General features: G+C 39.6%; 2 protein-coding genes across 7 annotated transcripts; one reads left to right on the plus strand and one right to left on the minus strand.

The window, feature by feature from the left end:
- Window positions 1–242: 242 nt before the first annotated feature.
- LOC110342971 (zinc finger protein 14-like) lies at window positions 243–16210 on the minus strand. Of its 6 annotated transcripts, none has more exons than XM_040738122.1 (5): window positions 16076–16208; window positions 11847–11905; window positions 11626–11733; window positions 3450–3575; window positions 243–1808 (listed from the first exon to the last, which is right to left on the minus strand). In XM_040738122.1, exon 5 carries the CDS (start codon window positions 1799–1801, stop codon window positions 770–772), a length of 1032 nt encoding a protein of 343 aa, XP_040594056.1. In that variant the 5' UTR covers window positions 1802–1808; window positions 3450–3575; window positions 11626–11733; window positions 11847–11905; window positions 16076–16208; the 3' UTR covers window positions 243–769. The 6 variants fall into 6 exon arrangements, 5 of the variants coding, with proteins under 5 accessions (XP_040594056.1, XP_040594057.1, XP_040594054.1 ...); XM_040738123.1 differs by lacking the exons at window positions 11626–11733; window positions 11847–11905; window positions 16076–16208 and adding exons at window positions 7081–7165; window positions 7757–7843; window positions 9332–10585; XM_040738120.1 differs by having other exon boundaries at window positions 243–3575; window positions 11626–11667.
- LOC101836744 (dynein light chain 1, cytoplasmic) lies at window positions 13826–14330 on the plus strand. The gene has a single exon (XM_005081396.4). The coding sequence runs from the start codon at window positions 13875–13877 to the stop codon at window positions 14142–14144; it is 270 nt and encodes an 89-aa protein (XP_005081453.1). The 5' UTR covers window positions 13826–13874; the 3' UTR covers window positions 14145–14330.
- Window positions 16211–16212: the final 2 nt, after the last annotated feature.

The following is a 16212-nucleotide window of genomic DNA, read 5'->3' on the forward strand; positions in this document are numbered from 1 at the left end:
CTGGGATTAAAGGCATACACCACCAACACCCAGCTGAAAGCTTTTTTAAGATGCTTACATGCTTGAGTGATAGGGAAAGTCCTTCTGTGTATATGTTTGTCTTATTGGTTGATCAATAGAGCACTGTTGGCCAATAGGGAGGCAAGGCAGGTGGGACTAGGAGTCGAAGAGGATTCTGGGAAATGTAGTAAAGAGTGGGGAGTCACCTTGTGATCCCAGGAAGACAGGATACATCAGGATGGTGTCCTTGGAAAGATAAGTTCTTATATAAGTTCATGGGTTAATACTTAAGACAGAACTAGCCAATGAGAAGCCCTGGACATTGGCTGGCAGCATTGTAACTAATAGAGTCTCTGTGTATTAATTGGGGTTGACGTGGTTCTGGGACCAGGCTAGCAGGAAGAATATTGTTACATTTAAGTCTTTTCTTCTGTATGAATCTTTTCATGAATATTTGGTAACTGGAGCAGGTTTTTCAAATGTTTAAATGCATAAGACTTCTCTCTAATGTGAACTCTTTTCATGAGCCTAACAGGAACTAAAGTTGGTAAGGGCTTTTCCACAATGTTTACATGACTAAGACTTCTCTGTAGTGTGATACCTTTCATGTCTGTTACAACTACTGGGGCTGTTGAAGGCTTTTCCACAACGCTTACTTACATGCATAAGTCTTTTTTTTTTTTTTTTTTTTGGTTTTTCGAGACAGGGTTTCTCTGTGGCTTTGGAGGCTGTCCTGGAACTCGCTTGGTAGTCCAGGCTGGTCTCGAACTCACAGAGATCCGCCTGCCTCTGCCTCCCGAGTGCTGGGATTAAAGGCGTGTGCCACCAACACCCGGCTTGCATAAATGTTCTTTTTAATGTGAATTATTTCATGGATGTTCAGATTACTGGAGCAGAAAAAGGTTTCACTACAATACTTGCATGTATAAGGTTTCTCTGCAGTGTGACTCCTTTCATGTCTGTTACAGCTACTGGAGTTGTTGAAGGCTTTTCCACAATGCTTGCATGCAAAAGGCTTTTTTCCAGTGTGAATTATTTCATGGATGTTGCGGTGACTGGAGTGGAAAAAGGCTTTTCCACAATGCTTGCATGTATAAGGTTTCTCTTTTGTGTGAATTCTTTCCTGTATTTTGTGAGTACTGGAAATGGTGAAGGCTTTTCCAACATGTGTATGAGAATACGGCTTTTCTCCTTTGTGAGTTACTTTATGTTTCTCAAAATATTTTGCATATTTAAATGTTTTGTCACATTGCCTACAAATGTACTTTTTCTCTTCAATATGACTTTTTTCATGGTTGATGAGGTCACTAGAATCAATGAAGGATTCTTCACAGAGTTTACATACAAAATGTCTCACCTCTTCATGGGTTCCTGCATTATTTTGGCCATATGTGTCTTTCATAGAGTCATTCTCATTGAGCTTGTCTCCAGTGTAACTTCTCTCCTGAGGATGATCAGAAGAGAGACTCCTACAGACTTCATTACATTGTTGATTTTTGCAGGGTTTCTCTTTAGAAGTTTCAAGTACCTGAAGTGATTCAGAATGACTGATATCTTTCCAATGTTTCTGATGTGTAAAAGCTTTTGTCACAGCTCCATTGTGTATTGGAGGTTTCCCTCTAGTTTGTTCTCTGAGATACCTATATGAGGGTGAATGACCAACGATGTTTCTTGCATGCAAAGAACTCTCATGAACTCTTACTCTGGAAGGCATGCCTTCATTGACCATATACTCTGGAACAGGTTGCTGGTTTTTACCACCCACAGTATGACATTCATATCTATGGTTTTGCACAATCATCTGAGTTCTGAAAAAAATGAGAAATGCATTAATGCAGCCAAGAGAAATGCTGGAAGTGGGCCTGTGTAGAACACAAGTATACAATCTCAGAGGCAAGAGAAGAATGATACCAATATCAAAGAAAATATGTACCACACGTAAAGACCTTGTCATGTGTAAAGAGGTAGTGTTGACTTTGATGCTCTAAGAAATACGGAGGAGCTGTATCCCAAGCTTGGAGGTTAAGAATAATTCTTGCTTTTCCAGCAGACCAGATTTGATGACCAGCACTCATGTAACAAGTTCCTGTTACACTTGAAGGTTCTCTTGCCATTTTCTGCTTCCCACAAATGGTTTTGGCACTGGTGTTGTACAAGATCATAAGTGTACATACACAGACACATGAAACAATTAAGAGATAAGAAAGGAGTGAACATGAAGGAAAAAGTCCTGGTGTTTGTAGACAGCAATAAGAATCATATAAAGTTGTGAAACACTATGGCATGTTGCCATTCTAAATACTCAGCCGGTGTTGGTTAGTTAGTTATCAACTAACTAATCCCATCTATGGTCATTGAAAAATAGGATCCCTCAGTTGAGAAAATGATCCAATCAGATTGGACTGGAAACAAGTCTGTGCAAGCATTGTCACATTACTGATTGATGAAGGAGGGCTTAGACTATGTTAGGTAGTGTGCTCATGGTCAGGAGGTCATGCTCTGTGTATGAAAGGCTTTTGTAGTTAGTTTTGGTCTGCTTGACACAAACTAGGACACACGTTTGGGAAAAGAGAACTAGAAAATAGAAAATGGCTTTACCAGATTGACATTTAGGCATGTTTCTGGTGGCTTTGTCTTGAACAATGTATGAGGTGGAATGGCCTGGCCCACTGTGGGTGGTGTCTCCCTAGAGATGTGGGCCAGGGTTGAATAAGTCAGGTAATTAATGGAAGAAGATTATATTAGTGAACAGCATTTCTCCATCACCTCTGCTTCAGTTCCTGCTTCCAGATTCCTGCATGCTTCAATTTCTGCTCTGGCTTCCCTTTATGATGGCACTGTAACAAGGAAGTCTAAGCTACAGGGCTCCACCCCAGAGTTGTCTTTTTGTTGTCACAGCAAAACAAAATAAACAAAGCGCAGTACTTATGCTCAAAGCCTCATAAGTATATACAGAAAGTAAAACCGTTTGCATATGAAGGGATGTTTTTGTATAATAATCCACTGGAAACCCTCTTTCCTGGCTCAATCTCATATGGCATATTTGTAATATTAACAGATTACACATGACATACTCAAATATTGAATGATACAATTAAATGCTCAATTATAGGAACTCATGTAGAATCATTTTTCACTGAGGTACATTTGGAACATTTGGCAGGTTCTCAGTTGCCGCATGAGTCCCAAATATATTATATAAATTAGTTTCTACTGAATATAAATTACCCCATATTCTTGCTGATGTCTTTATAGTCCCCTTCAATATTTTCTTCTAGTGCTTTTTCTAGAAAAGAATCCAGAGAATACACATCCATATTCAACATAAGAAATTATTACAACCTAGTTCTTATGATATGGGTAAACAAATTCACCACATTCTTTCTTAAATAATTCAAATACAAGCACTACACACATAAACAGCAATGGGAACGTGTGGAATTTTTTACCTATGGAGATCAGGTTCAAAAACGTTTCCTTCATCACATTTCTGTAGAGCTTTTTTGACTGGAATCCAACAAAGCCCACTCTCCCGAGGTGAAGTTCACAGTCACATCATCAAAGGTCACTGTCTCCTATGAGTGCATATATTAGGAAGGTTAATTTTAATTGACAGACATACAGGATACAGAATCATTTAGCATATATGTTTCTTAAGAAACCTCTAAATTACTATGTAAATAGGATTTATTGAAGAATATCTGTGGGATGCTATTTTCATCACTTGATGTAATAAAGGAAGAACCACCATGTCAGTTACTATTTATTAAGTGTGTCATCTGACTAGCAGCTTCATACTTCTGCATTTTGTGAACTGGACTCTTCAGTTGTGATAAACTACATCTGCGTTAAACTCATTTTTCTCAAAATAATTTGTGACAACCAGAGGAAAAGCCTGATAAAAGGAATATATTAAAGGGCTGTAGAAGTGGCTCAGTGGTTAAGAGCACTGGCTGCTCTTCTAGAGGTCCTGAGTTCAATTCCCAGTGAGCATAGAGTGGTTCATAATCACCTATAATGGGATCTGAAAGAAACAATTGAACCCACTGAATCAAAGCTGAATCAGTTGTTAAGTAGATGCTCCACAGTCAGAAATGCTAATGTCTACAGAGGAGACATAGATCAGCAAGGTTCACTGGGAACAAGGACTCTGCCAATAACTAGAGTAAGGGTCATTCCTATGGTATTATAGTCAAGAACATAACTTCATTCTGCCCTACATCAGAGAACTTGAAGTGAACTTGAATGTAAAAATTGTAGAATACTTTGGTAGAGGAAAAGTATGTGAACAAGCTAAAATTTTAAACAAAGGGATTAGTTGAAATTGACAACAAGTTTCGTACTATCACTGTGACAATAATGGAGCAGATAACACAGGGAAAAAACTTTGCAACCTTGAGCTCTAAACCAGAGCCAGTGAAAAAAATAAATCCTGACCCTGAAACCTGGGCCAGTGAAAGAAATACATTTTGGCCCAGAAACCAACTAAACAAACACATTCTGACCCTGAAACCAGAGCCAAAGAAGCACACTTTGTCCCTGGAACCAGAGCCACTGAAAGAAACACACTTTGGCCCTGAAACTAGAGGCAAATCTGCCTGGACCAACTGAACATGAAACCCACCAATCCTTGAGCAAGAAACCAACCAAACCCTGATCATTAAATCTAGTCATTCTGAGCTTGTCTGAGTTCAAGAGACTTGAAATCTGACCAAGTCCCACCCTTAAAATCTTCTCCATGGGAAAACTCCACCCCTAGGAAGCTCTATATAAGCCATGTATGTCTTCAGTTGGCAGCTGCCCTTCTCTGCCCTGGCAGAAGCAGCCAATCTCCTGGATTTCTCCTTCCAAAATAAATCTCTTCAAAGCATTTTGGGTGAGGATCTCTGCTGGGAAGGGAAACTGCCCAGTGGAGTGGAGCAGAGAAGCCACAGATGCCTCCTCTGGGAAACTTTCTGAGGGTAATGGAGCAGAGCTCAGATGTAATAACTCTCAAAGAGGAGCAGGATTGCTGCATAATCGGGAAGATCAGCCCCCACGAGAAACCAGCTTCAGGTATTGCCTGGCTTCCTGACAAGCCAGGATACCTTTCTCATCACAACTATAGTTATCCCCTGGCTTTCAGACAAGTCAGGGTACCTTTCCCTCCAGAGCTATAGGTATCCAAGATACCGCCCCTTCACAGCTTTAGGTATCGCCCAACATCTTGACAAGTCACAGCTGTAGGTATCCAGCATACCTTTCCTTCATAGTTGTAGGTATTGCCTGACTTCCTGATAAGTCAGTGTACCTTTCCCTCCAGAGCTGTAACACTTGCAGGTATAGCCAGACTTCTCAACAGTCGGGTATCCTTCCCTCCAGAGCTGTAACACTTGCAGGTAGCAAAGGGAAAACTTTGCAGCCTTGAATTCTAGTTGAATTGGGATCTTTATACAGCTCTCTCTGAACAATGAACCTAGCAACTTGTGGGTATCCTTCTTGGAACAGTCATCCTTAGTGAGCTATAACTATTTACTTTACAAATTGCAACAAGGGTCATCCAGATAGAAACTAACAAAGAAATAAAGGAACAGATGTTATGACTCAAATGAATCTAGCAGATATCTATAAAATATTTCACACAAACACAAATTTTACCTTCTTATCAACACCTCATGGAACCTTCTCTAAAATTGACTATGCACTTGACCATCTCAACAGACACAAAAAAGTTGAAATCACCCCCTGTGTCTTATCAGATAACCAAGGATTGAAGCTGGATTTCAGCAACAACAGAAAGCCTATAAACTCATGGAAATTGAGCAATTTTGTCAAGGAAGAAAAAAAGTTAAAGAATTCCTAGAATTCCATGAAAATAAATGCTCAACATAACCCAAATTATGGGACACAATGTAAGTAAGTAGTGCTACATGGAAAGTTCATAGCATTAAGTTCCTTAATGTATTATTTGGAGATACCTCATACTAGAGATTAATAGCATACCAGATTTAACAGCACAAATCTTCAAAACAAAAGGAAACATATACACCCAAAAAGAGTAGACAGCAGGCAATAATCAAACTGAGGGGCTGAAATCAATAAAATAGAGGCAAAGAGAACAATACAAAGACCCAATGAAACAAAGAGATGGTTCATCAAGAAAATCAACAGAATAGATAAACCCCTCTCTGAAGTAACTAAAGGCAGGCAACAAATCAACAAAATCAGAAGCAAAAAGGGGATATAACAACACACTCTGAGGAAATCTATAGAATCATTATGTCATATTTCAAAAACCTGTACCACTTAAATTGGAAAAACTAAAACAAATGGACAAATTTCTTGACAGATACCACTCACCAAGTTAAAACAATATCAGATAAAAAAAATCTAATAACCCCTAAAGAAATAGGAGCAGTCATTAAAAGTCTCCCAAACAAAAAGAGTCCAGGAACAGATGGTTTTAAGGTTGAATTCTATCAGAGCTAATACCAATACTCTTCAAATTATTCCATAAACTAGAAACAGAAGGAACACTGCCAAATTCTCTATGAGCCCACATTCACCTTGACACGCAAACCACACAATGCCTCAACAAAGAAAGAGAATAACATACCATTTTGATTCATGGATATTGCTGCAAAAATACTCAATAAAACACTGGCAAAAAAATCAAAAATATCATCCACCATGATCAAGTACTCTTGATTCTAGAGATGCAGGGATGGTTCAACATACTAAAATCTGCCCATATAATCCACCACATAAACAAAATAACTAAAAGAAGAAAAAAACACCTGATCATCTCATTAAATGGTGAAAAGTCTTTGGAAAAATCCAGCACCCCTTCATGATAAAAATCTTGGTGAGATCAGGGATAACAGGGATATACCTAAACATTATGAAAGGAATACACAGCAAGTGAATGCCAACATCAAGTTAAATGGAGAGAATGTCAAAAGCAATTCCAGTAACATCAAGAAAAAGACAAGACTATCTCTCCATACCTATTCAATATAGTACTTGAAATTCTAGCTACAGCAATAAGAAAACTAAAGAAAATCAAGGGGATACAAATTAGAAAGGAAGAAGTAAAAGTACCATAATTTGCAGATACTATGATAGCATACACAGTGTTGTTTGTTGAAGTCGGACTGGATTCTTTTCAGCTTTTTGTGTACTCATTCTGCAATCAGAAATCTGACGTTATTGAAAATACTAATTTTTTTCCTTCAAAGAAGTTCATGCATGCAATTTCTCATGCCATTTTTTTCTTCTTAGAGAAGCAGTGTAGAGTAAACCAACCAAACAACAATCCAATACCAAGTTCATGATTCCCATCACAGGGATCAACAAGACAAGTCTGACACAGCTTTTCAAATACCCCAACTTTTACATCAGAAATGGTCAGTGCAAAAGAAAACCCTAATTTAAAGTTCTTGTTCTCCATGACTGAAAATTCTGACCCACTCTTATAGAAGAAAAATTGACTCCTTTCTCATAATGACCTAACAAAAGAAAACACACACACACACACACACACACACACACACACAGTGAGGAGTTTTGAATTGGTATGTAGCCTAATGACAGATATTTGTTTATCTTTTGCCAGGTCTGAATTGGGGTTCATTGGCAGTACTAAGAAAAATGTAAAACCACAAAGGCAATGACAGGAAAAATCTAAAGCAACACAGCTATGTCTTTAAGGGACATCAGCAAGACAGGGCTCCACCCAGGTCCCTTGACACCACAAACTGGACTCAGTGTCACCAACCTGACTGGACTGCAAGTTCTGAGGAGGTGCAGGTTCCAGGTGCCTCTTCAGCCCAATAAGAATGTGACCTGGGACGAAGTAGTTCCCCTGGGACAGAACAGTGCAGGAGGCTTTGTGATTTAGGAAGGATTGAGTTAGTGCAGGACACAAGTCAGAGCACACAGCATATCACCAGGGGAACATCACGGCCACAATGACACCGCCTCAAGAGTGTAACAAATGCACAACCACAATACTAGGAGACCAGAGCAACTTCACTATTCCTGATATATCAAAGCATGCTCCTTCTGGGCCTAAAATCAGTAGAAGGGAATGTCATACAGGACCAAAGCCACAAGCCCCAGAATGTAAACACAATACTAGGAGACCAGGGCAACTTCACTATTCCTGATATATCAAAGCATGCTCCTTCTGGGCCTAAAATCAGTAGAAGGGAATGTTATATAGGACCAAAGCCACAAGCCCCAGAATGTAAACACAATTCAAAGACAATGAATTGTGGCAATGTGAGGCTTCGTGAATATCCATGCACCTCAATAGACATTTGATGAATGAAAGTATTAAAGAGACAAAAGGCCTGGATATTCCTCCCTCAAGGTACTAAGGCCAAATCCAACAAAGGTGAATGGAAGGAATTCCTAGGTCTGTCTAGACATAGGAATGAAACATAGGGTCTGATTTGTAAACACAAGAGTTTGGAATGATGTAAAGACAATTGAGGCTTTTCCACACCTCATGCTTCAACGAATTCATTTTCTAAAGTTTTTTAATTAAAATATAATTTAGCAGTTGTATAACACTTTGCTAAATCTTTACAGTGTAAAATTTTTAAATAAACTTGATTGAAGACTTGATTTGTCAATTAGCAAGCTGATGTATTTAGTGGAAAGTAGGAGCAAATATTTTAATGAAACATAATATTTGGGGTGTATTTTAAGGATGTTAATTACTTAAGGGAGTCTGAAATGACATAGCTAAGTTATTTTCTGAATCTTTAAATTTATGGATTGCAGAGGCTAAAGGATCATCTCAGAGATGAGGACCTTGTTCACAATAATGAAATTGTACCCTTGTATCAAGCTATTGTGTCCTGAGACCAACAGGGACTCCTTATAGAAGTTTCAGAGCTGAGACAACAATTAATCAAAAACATGACTAATGGTTTATCTAACTTTTATAAAAGAAGTTTTAGTTACACTATTAACTAGGAGAAATTTAGACCAACCTGGAAATGTTAATTAACACAACCACTTAATTATAAGCCAAAAAGTACAATGGAACCAATCAGAAAACAAAAGCACATGTAAACAATACATATTTTTACAATAGGTAAAGCAAAGATCATTCTCAAAACACTGATACTTTATCAGTTTTCCACTTTAGAGTAGGCTGTTGATTCGCTCTTAGATCATATTTGCCAGCATTGACAATCCTGAATCTAACTCCTGTCCTTTTGAAATTATGAGTGTAATCTAAGGAGGAAACTTTGGATGGAAAAGACACAGAGCCTAAGTTGATTATTGGGAAGACTTTAAGCAGGCTGAACAGACACCACTAGCTTGGTATTTCAATTACCTTTTTCCTCTTAGTTTAAATTGGACAAGACCAGAACTTGGAAAAACCTGTTAATGAAGAGGAGAGCATGCATAGACAGGCAATCAGTCTTACTTTTTAATGTGATAAGTTGAAATTTATCCTAGAAATGTTCATTATTGTTGTTTTAATAGAGCATTGCTAATTGTATTCAGTTGGAAACATCGAATTTCTTCTTGAATGAATACCCCATAAGTTACACAAATAATAACTGTCTATGCCAAATATGAACACGGCAGTTTTGTAGAGGGTCAACGGACAAGGACACAGGGGGAAAAAGTACCCTTATTGAGAATGAGCGCAATTTCACAAGATATTCTGAAATCTGTATATTAAATTCCAAAATGTCTCAAACACTTCAGATCCTGTCAGTCAAAAATTTGAGTAGAAAGCCACCCTTAGCTAAGAAGGTATTAGCACCTGATGCCTTAGGGAGTGGGGGTTGTCGGGGTAGAGAGTCAGTTTTTCCTAAGGAGTGAGGCCACAAATATGTTGCCCATGGTCCTGTGGATGGCTACACACATTTGGACAGCATAAACTGAACTCAGTTATAAAAAAAGAAAGAAGGAAGGAAACAAAACAGCAAAAGAAAAAGACCTGAAATTACGAGTCAGGTGTGCTGGGAATGTAAGGACTTAAATATAAAATAAGTCATTTATATTTAAGATATTTATATTATATCCTATAAAACATATAATTAAGAAGTTTTGTTGGGTTTTTAAATAACAAAACAATAAAGCAGAAGTCTACAAGGCTAGGTACGCAGCTACAAATTTGCCATGCCACCCTGAAGACCTCACTCCACGGAGAGGAGAGGAAAGTGAATACTGACTCACCGTTGGTGGGAGGTTAGACTGTTGCAATTAGGAAGCAAATCACTGTGCACTTGCCTCACAAGTAGGAAACAGACACACTGATATGCAAGCTACACATCTCTCCACAAATAGTGGAAAGAATCCACACACGACACCATAAACACGCACGCATGGTCACTGCTGCTCTAGCCCGATAGTTAAAAGAATCAGCCTGGATGCTCCTCGGCTGATGTCCGGATGATGGAGATGTGGCAAATGTGCGCATGAGAGTCCACGCAGCAATGAAGAAAACTGAAAGAAAATCTGCAGGCAAATTGATGTAATTACACAGAGCTAGCTAATTCAAGGGCACAATGTCAAGCATGGTGGTGCAATACTTTAATCCCAGAATTCCTGAGGCAGAGGAGGGTGAGCTGTGAGTTCAAGGCTATCCTGGTCAACACAATGATTTCAAGGGCTACAGAGTGAAAACTGTCACCAAAAACAAACAAACAAAAAAATCAAGAAAAGAAATAATGATATCTTAACTATAAATTAAAAATAAAGTAAAAATTAATATAACTACACACAAGACTAATAAATATATAAAAATATACTCCACACTCAAGTCAACTTTCAAATATAATAGTCTTCCATCAGGTAGGAAGCACACTTGTCTTTCAGATAAACAATCTGAAGTTTGGGAATTGACAGAAATTACATTCGATACAAAAACCAACCTCTCTGTGGCTAAAGGAAGGATATGAAATGTAAGTGTTTTCCCAGATATGCAACACTGCAAATTACTTCTTACAGAATCGACACTCTCAATCCCTTTGTTTAAAGCAGCCTAGAGCTAAACAGTGACAAAAATACAATGCCAATTCCATGATGCTCTTGGCCAGTTGCACCAGCATTTTAAGCATTCTGCAAGTTTTCAAAATTCTAATTGGGGTTTTAAAAAAATCGCTGCAAACAAGTAAATGTGAATCAAATTTAAATTTCTAATTTTGAACAACTGCAGTCAGAAGAACAAGAAAAGAATTCTTCCACAATATCATCAAAAAATGCAAAAAACGTACAAGATACGATTATAGGAAGTTAGACACAGCTTTGGGGTAAATGTCTCTCATACCAGGAGACATGCGGACCAGTTCTGAGGAGAGCAGATGACGAAAGGGAATGAAAGAGGAAAGAACTCCAAGGTGATATTGCAAAAAAAAAAAAAAAAACAAAACAAAAACGCATGAGTCTATACAGAACTCACCATCACCAACTCGGCAAAATCTGTGTGGGAAGAGGGTGCACTTTCACAGCAAGGCTGCCTGTGGGCTGCGCAATTCAAGAGCATGTTGGACTAGGCATTGCTGGGCCAGTCTCCACCTTTAACTGGACCAGGGGAAAGTTCATTTGCTGTTGCCACAAACAAGCTAATGTCCCAAAGCAGCCACCCAGGATTCCAGGAGCCCAAGGCACACTCACCATTTCGTGCTTCTGATTAGTCCAGGAGTCTCCCAAAGAGGCCTGCAGTCAGCAGAAAACACAGTCGCCCAAACAACTCCTCACGAGAATTCCCTCTGCTACGACAAACTGTAAAAAGGGTTTCTGACAAGCACCGTATGAATATCCCTGCTATTAATTGGTAATGTCTCTGATTGGCCAACACCACTTACTCCGCCCCCTCAGACTAAAGGATTCAATACCTTTAGAAAATATCAGGTCGAAGCCTTGGGTGCCAAGCATTCTTAAGGAAGGCCGAGTCCTGTAAATGTAAAGCCATTTTGGGATACATGGTGAGACCCTGACTCAGAACCAAGCAAACATTACAGACATGGTGGCAGACACTCTGAAATCCAGGAATCCCAAAGCCTAATCAAGAAAGTCGCTAAACTGGAGACTAACTTAGTCCAGAACCCTAGTTCCAGGACAGCCAATAACACTCAAAAAAACCTTGTTTCAAAACAAAACCAAACACAAACAAAAACAACCAAGTGAAATAAACAAAAACAAGGAATAAATTAAAAACAAGCAACAAACACTTTACCATGTTTAACTGTGAGATAAACTTAGCCATTTTGGGATTTCATTGCATGGCAAGAACATGCTTTAGGATTTGGGGTGTACTCACTCACTTCTTCACACACCTATCTTTCCTTACCTACATTCTCCTTCGAGTTAGACCTCGAAATTTGTTCTGTATACTCCAATCTCTTGCCCCCAAAGAAAGCAACAGGACTTCAAGATACAGAAGGGTAGATTCAAGGACAGAAACCACATATAGAGTTGGTAGGAAATCTCAAAGATTAGACAAAGCAAAAGACCATGATTGCCTCACAACTTATGTTCCAGTAGATCCATTTTCTATGTAGTTAAAACACACCAACGAGTGAACACAAATTTCAAAGCATATATAAAATAGGCATATGTACCGGGAATACTCCACTATGGATTCAGTGTTATGAAAAGTCACCCTTGAACTTCAGGAAAGGTTGTTTTTTGTTTTTGTTTTTGTTTTGTCCATGATCCATGAAGAAAGCCTCCGTTCACTAGAGTAAGTACTCCCAATAACCAGGATCACTCTGACTGCTAAGACAGAACCCACAATGGTCATTCAAGTGATGATGCAGAGACAGGAAATGATTAACCTTGGGACTTCATCATGCCCACTATTACTTCCAGGGTCATGAAATAATTCCTTCAACACCATAATATTCACTAGAGTAATAATGTCTCTTAAATTCACATGAACTTTTATTTGGTTTCATGAGAATGCTATTTTTCTTGTACACACATCAGGGTGCCCCCTGTGTGCCTGTTGCCCTGGGAGGCCAGAAGATGATATTGCATGCCCTGGAACTGGCCTCCCAGACTGCTTTGAGTCTGCACACAGATGCTAGAAGTCAGCCATGGTCTTCCGGTAGAGAGTCGGTTCTATTATCTGCTGAGCCACACATCCACCTTGGATTCACATTAAGATTTTAACAGGAGTAAACTAATATTCAACAATACTTTCTTCAGGAAGCTACCCTGGGCCATTGAGATGATACCGCCATCAAAGGCTAGGCCCACAACCAAACTACATCTCTGAACACGACCATCACAGGTATTCTTCATATGACGGTAACTGTTTTAACTAATCCTAGCCATGATGTGACTGACTGTCCTCATAGCTGTAGATGGTTGGGAGCCACCAAGTGGTTTCACTTAAGTCTTTTCAGAGAAAATTGTTTCTGTATCCCCTTGAAGAAATCCTGAACATACCCCCTGCTTTCAGGGAAATGACCTTAGTTGACCCTACTTGGAATTCTTCTCTGTGTCTCGGAGATTGTTGTCTGCCCCTATGCAGACTTCAGAAGAGACTGATAAGGTTCAGCAGGATAGAGCACTTTTTCCATTGGCAGCACAGAGGTCCTTTTCTGGTACATTTACAATTTCTTACAAACATAACTTACAAGAGAGAGGACTATATTAAGCCTCTGAAAAGAATTCATCAATAAGAACCAGAATGACTAGAACAACAGGACTGTATAAATGGTTTAAGAATGACACAGAAGAATATAAAAAGAGTAAGGTATTAAGATTTGTCATTCCTGATTAGGCGGCGGCTGGCGTGGGGCTCCTTAGATGCGCCATGGCTTCGGTAGCGACCGGCTCTCCTTAGCTGCCTGAGCGGTGCCAGCACCTTCCTCGGGAGCTCGCAGCAGCTGGCTGGCTCCTGCTCCACGGCAACCATGTGCGACCGGAAGGCGGTGATCAAAAATGCAGACATGTCGGAGGAGATGCAACAGGACTCGGTGGAGTGCGCTACTCAGGCGTTGGAGAAGTACAACATAGAAAAGGATATTGCGGCCCATATCAAGAAGGAGTTTGACAAGAAGTACAACCCCACTTGGCACTGCATTGTGGGGCGGAACTTCGGTAGTTATGTGACACATGAAACCAAACACTTCATCTACTTCTACCTGGGTCAGGTGGCCATTCTTCTGTTCAAATCTGGTTAAAAGCATGGACTGTGCCAAACACCCAGTGATCCATCCAAAAACAAGGACTGCATCCTAAATTCCAAATACCAGAGACTGACTCTTCAGCCTTGCTACAGGAACACCTCGTTTGAATCTGTTGTGTTTTGTACAGGGCATCACCCTCTGTACGAGTTTGTGGTTATAAAATAATTAGTAAAACAAAAACAAAACAAAACAAAAAAAAAGATTTGTCATTCCTAAAAAGTTTGATTTACATCAGGTAGTATGATGTTACCTAATTTAGAAACAAGAGAATTCTTTCATTTAACGAATTCTTATTAGGTTATAAATACAAATATTGCAAAGGTTGAATAACAGCTACAATTGTTCCTAAGCCTGAGAAAAAGGCTTAGGCTAATTTACAAGTAATGTGATTGACTATCAAAATTAATAATATTCTGCTCAAAGCTTGGTGATTTGCCTGGACTAAGATATCATCTAAAATAACTCAAAACCACAAACTGCTGCCAGTCTGAGAGCAGGCTGCTATTTTAGCATTGCTTACACTGAAATGACCTGTAGAATTCTAGGAATAGGGATATGGGGTTGATAATAATATCTATTTTGTGTGGGCTTAACCTGTAACCCTGGGCATGCTAGTGGATTATGGCCAAAACAAATTAATTGTACCTGTATCTGTTGAGAAATCATGAATATTTCTAAAGTCTGTATATATAAAGAAATTTCCTGATTGCTATTCAGTCAGATTTACAAATTCTCCCCATCTGGGTGTCTGACTCAACCCTCCCCTCTCCTGATCCTTACAACCTCTCTGAAGCCTGTTCACTGCTGGGGCTGGCCCCCAGCAGAAGCCTCTACAGAGGCAAGGGAAGAAGGAATGTTCTTTCTTTGCCTGCTTGTCCTGGCCTTGCCAGCACATCCATTCCTTCGCCGGCACCGGAGGCTGCTTCTTCAGGATTCCAACGTGTATCTCAGAAGACCAGCGGAGACACCCAGGCTCATGGGTATGAGTAGCTACTAGATTTTTGTACCTTCCATTCACAAATAGTCATTGTTGAACTGTGTAAGTCATTTCAATACATTCCCATATATATGTTTATATACAAGTACGTATATATACACACAGAACTGGCATAGTGGTCCTGGAAAGCCTTACCCAAGGATAAATCATTTGCTGTGTCTGCTACATTACTAGAGAAAGACCCTCGTGGGGCTGTTCGTTAGCTGTCTGTGAGGTCCTGAGGTTTGTGGGTATTGACTCTAAGTGAAGAGACTTTCTTCATGACCATGGGCAAAGAAAACCTTTTCCGAAGCTTAAGGGTTGCTTTTCGTGACTATGAATTCTTGGTGGAGTACTCATGGCATGCCTGTCTATTTTATCTATCCATTGAGTAATTGTATTCCCTTATTTGTGTGTTGTAATTATATTGTCAGAATATGGATACACTTAAACATGAAGTGTGAAAGTCATAGACTTTTACCTCATCTGTAATCTTGAGGTTTTCTAGCAAGCACTACATGTGTTTCCTGTGCTTGAACCTACTTGGGGCCTGTTTCTACCCCGAAGTCCTGTCTGCCCCCGCCCCCGCCCGCCCCTTTGGGGAAAGAGATGTAATGTACACAGCAGATGGCGAATGCACGGTGCAGATGGCGAGGCAGTGCGTGCGTGCACCCCAACTCCCAAAGCACGTTGTCTTACAAGGCAGTGAAATGCCAAGACGGAAACATTCCAGGGTACGGAGAATATATTGGAGTTTTTGTTTTTAAATCTGTTGTTGTTTATTTTCCTGCCTTGTTTGTTTGTCTTGGTTTTTCGAGACAGGTTTTCTTTGGGTACTATGGTCCGTGTTGGAACTCGTTCTCTGGACCAGAATCTACTTAATGATCCCGATTAAAAATGCCTGCCACCATGCCGGGCTTCTTTGTTTCGTTTTGGGTCAGGGTCTTACCGTGTAGTCCTAAACGTCTTTGAATTCGCACAAGTTGGTCTTCTAGAGTGGCGGCAGACAAAGTTTGTACCTGAGCTTTGCTAAACTGTTTTGATACTTTTCGCTGAGTGGGTACGGTTCGCCAATCCGGGATCATA

Source organism: Mesocricetus auratus, unplaced genomic scaffold, assembly GCF_017639785.1.
Source record: "Mesocricetus auratus isolate SY011 unplaced genomic scaffold, BCM_Maur_2.0 Super-Scaffold_100676, whole genome shotgun sequence".
Taxonomy (NCBI): domain Eukaryota; kingdom Metazoa; phylum Chordata; class Mammalia; order Rodentia; family Cricetidae; genus Mesocricetus; species Mesocricetus auratus.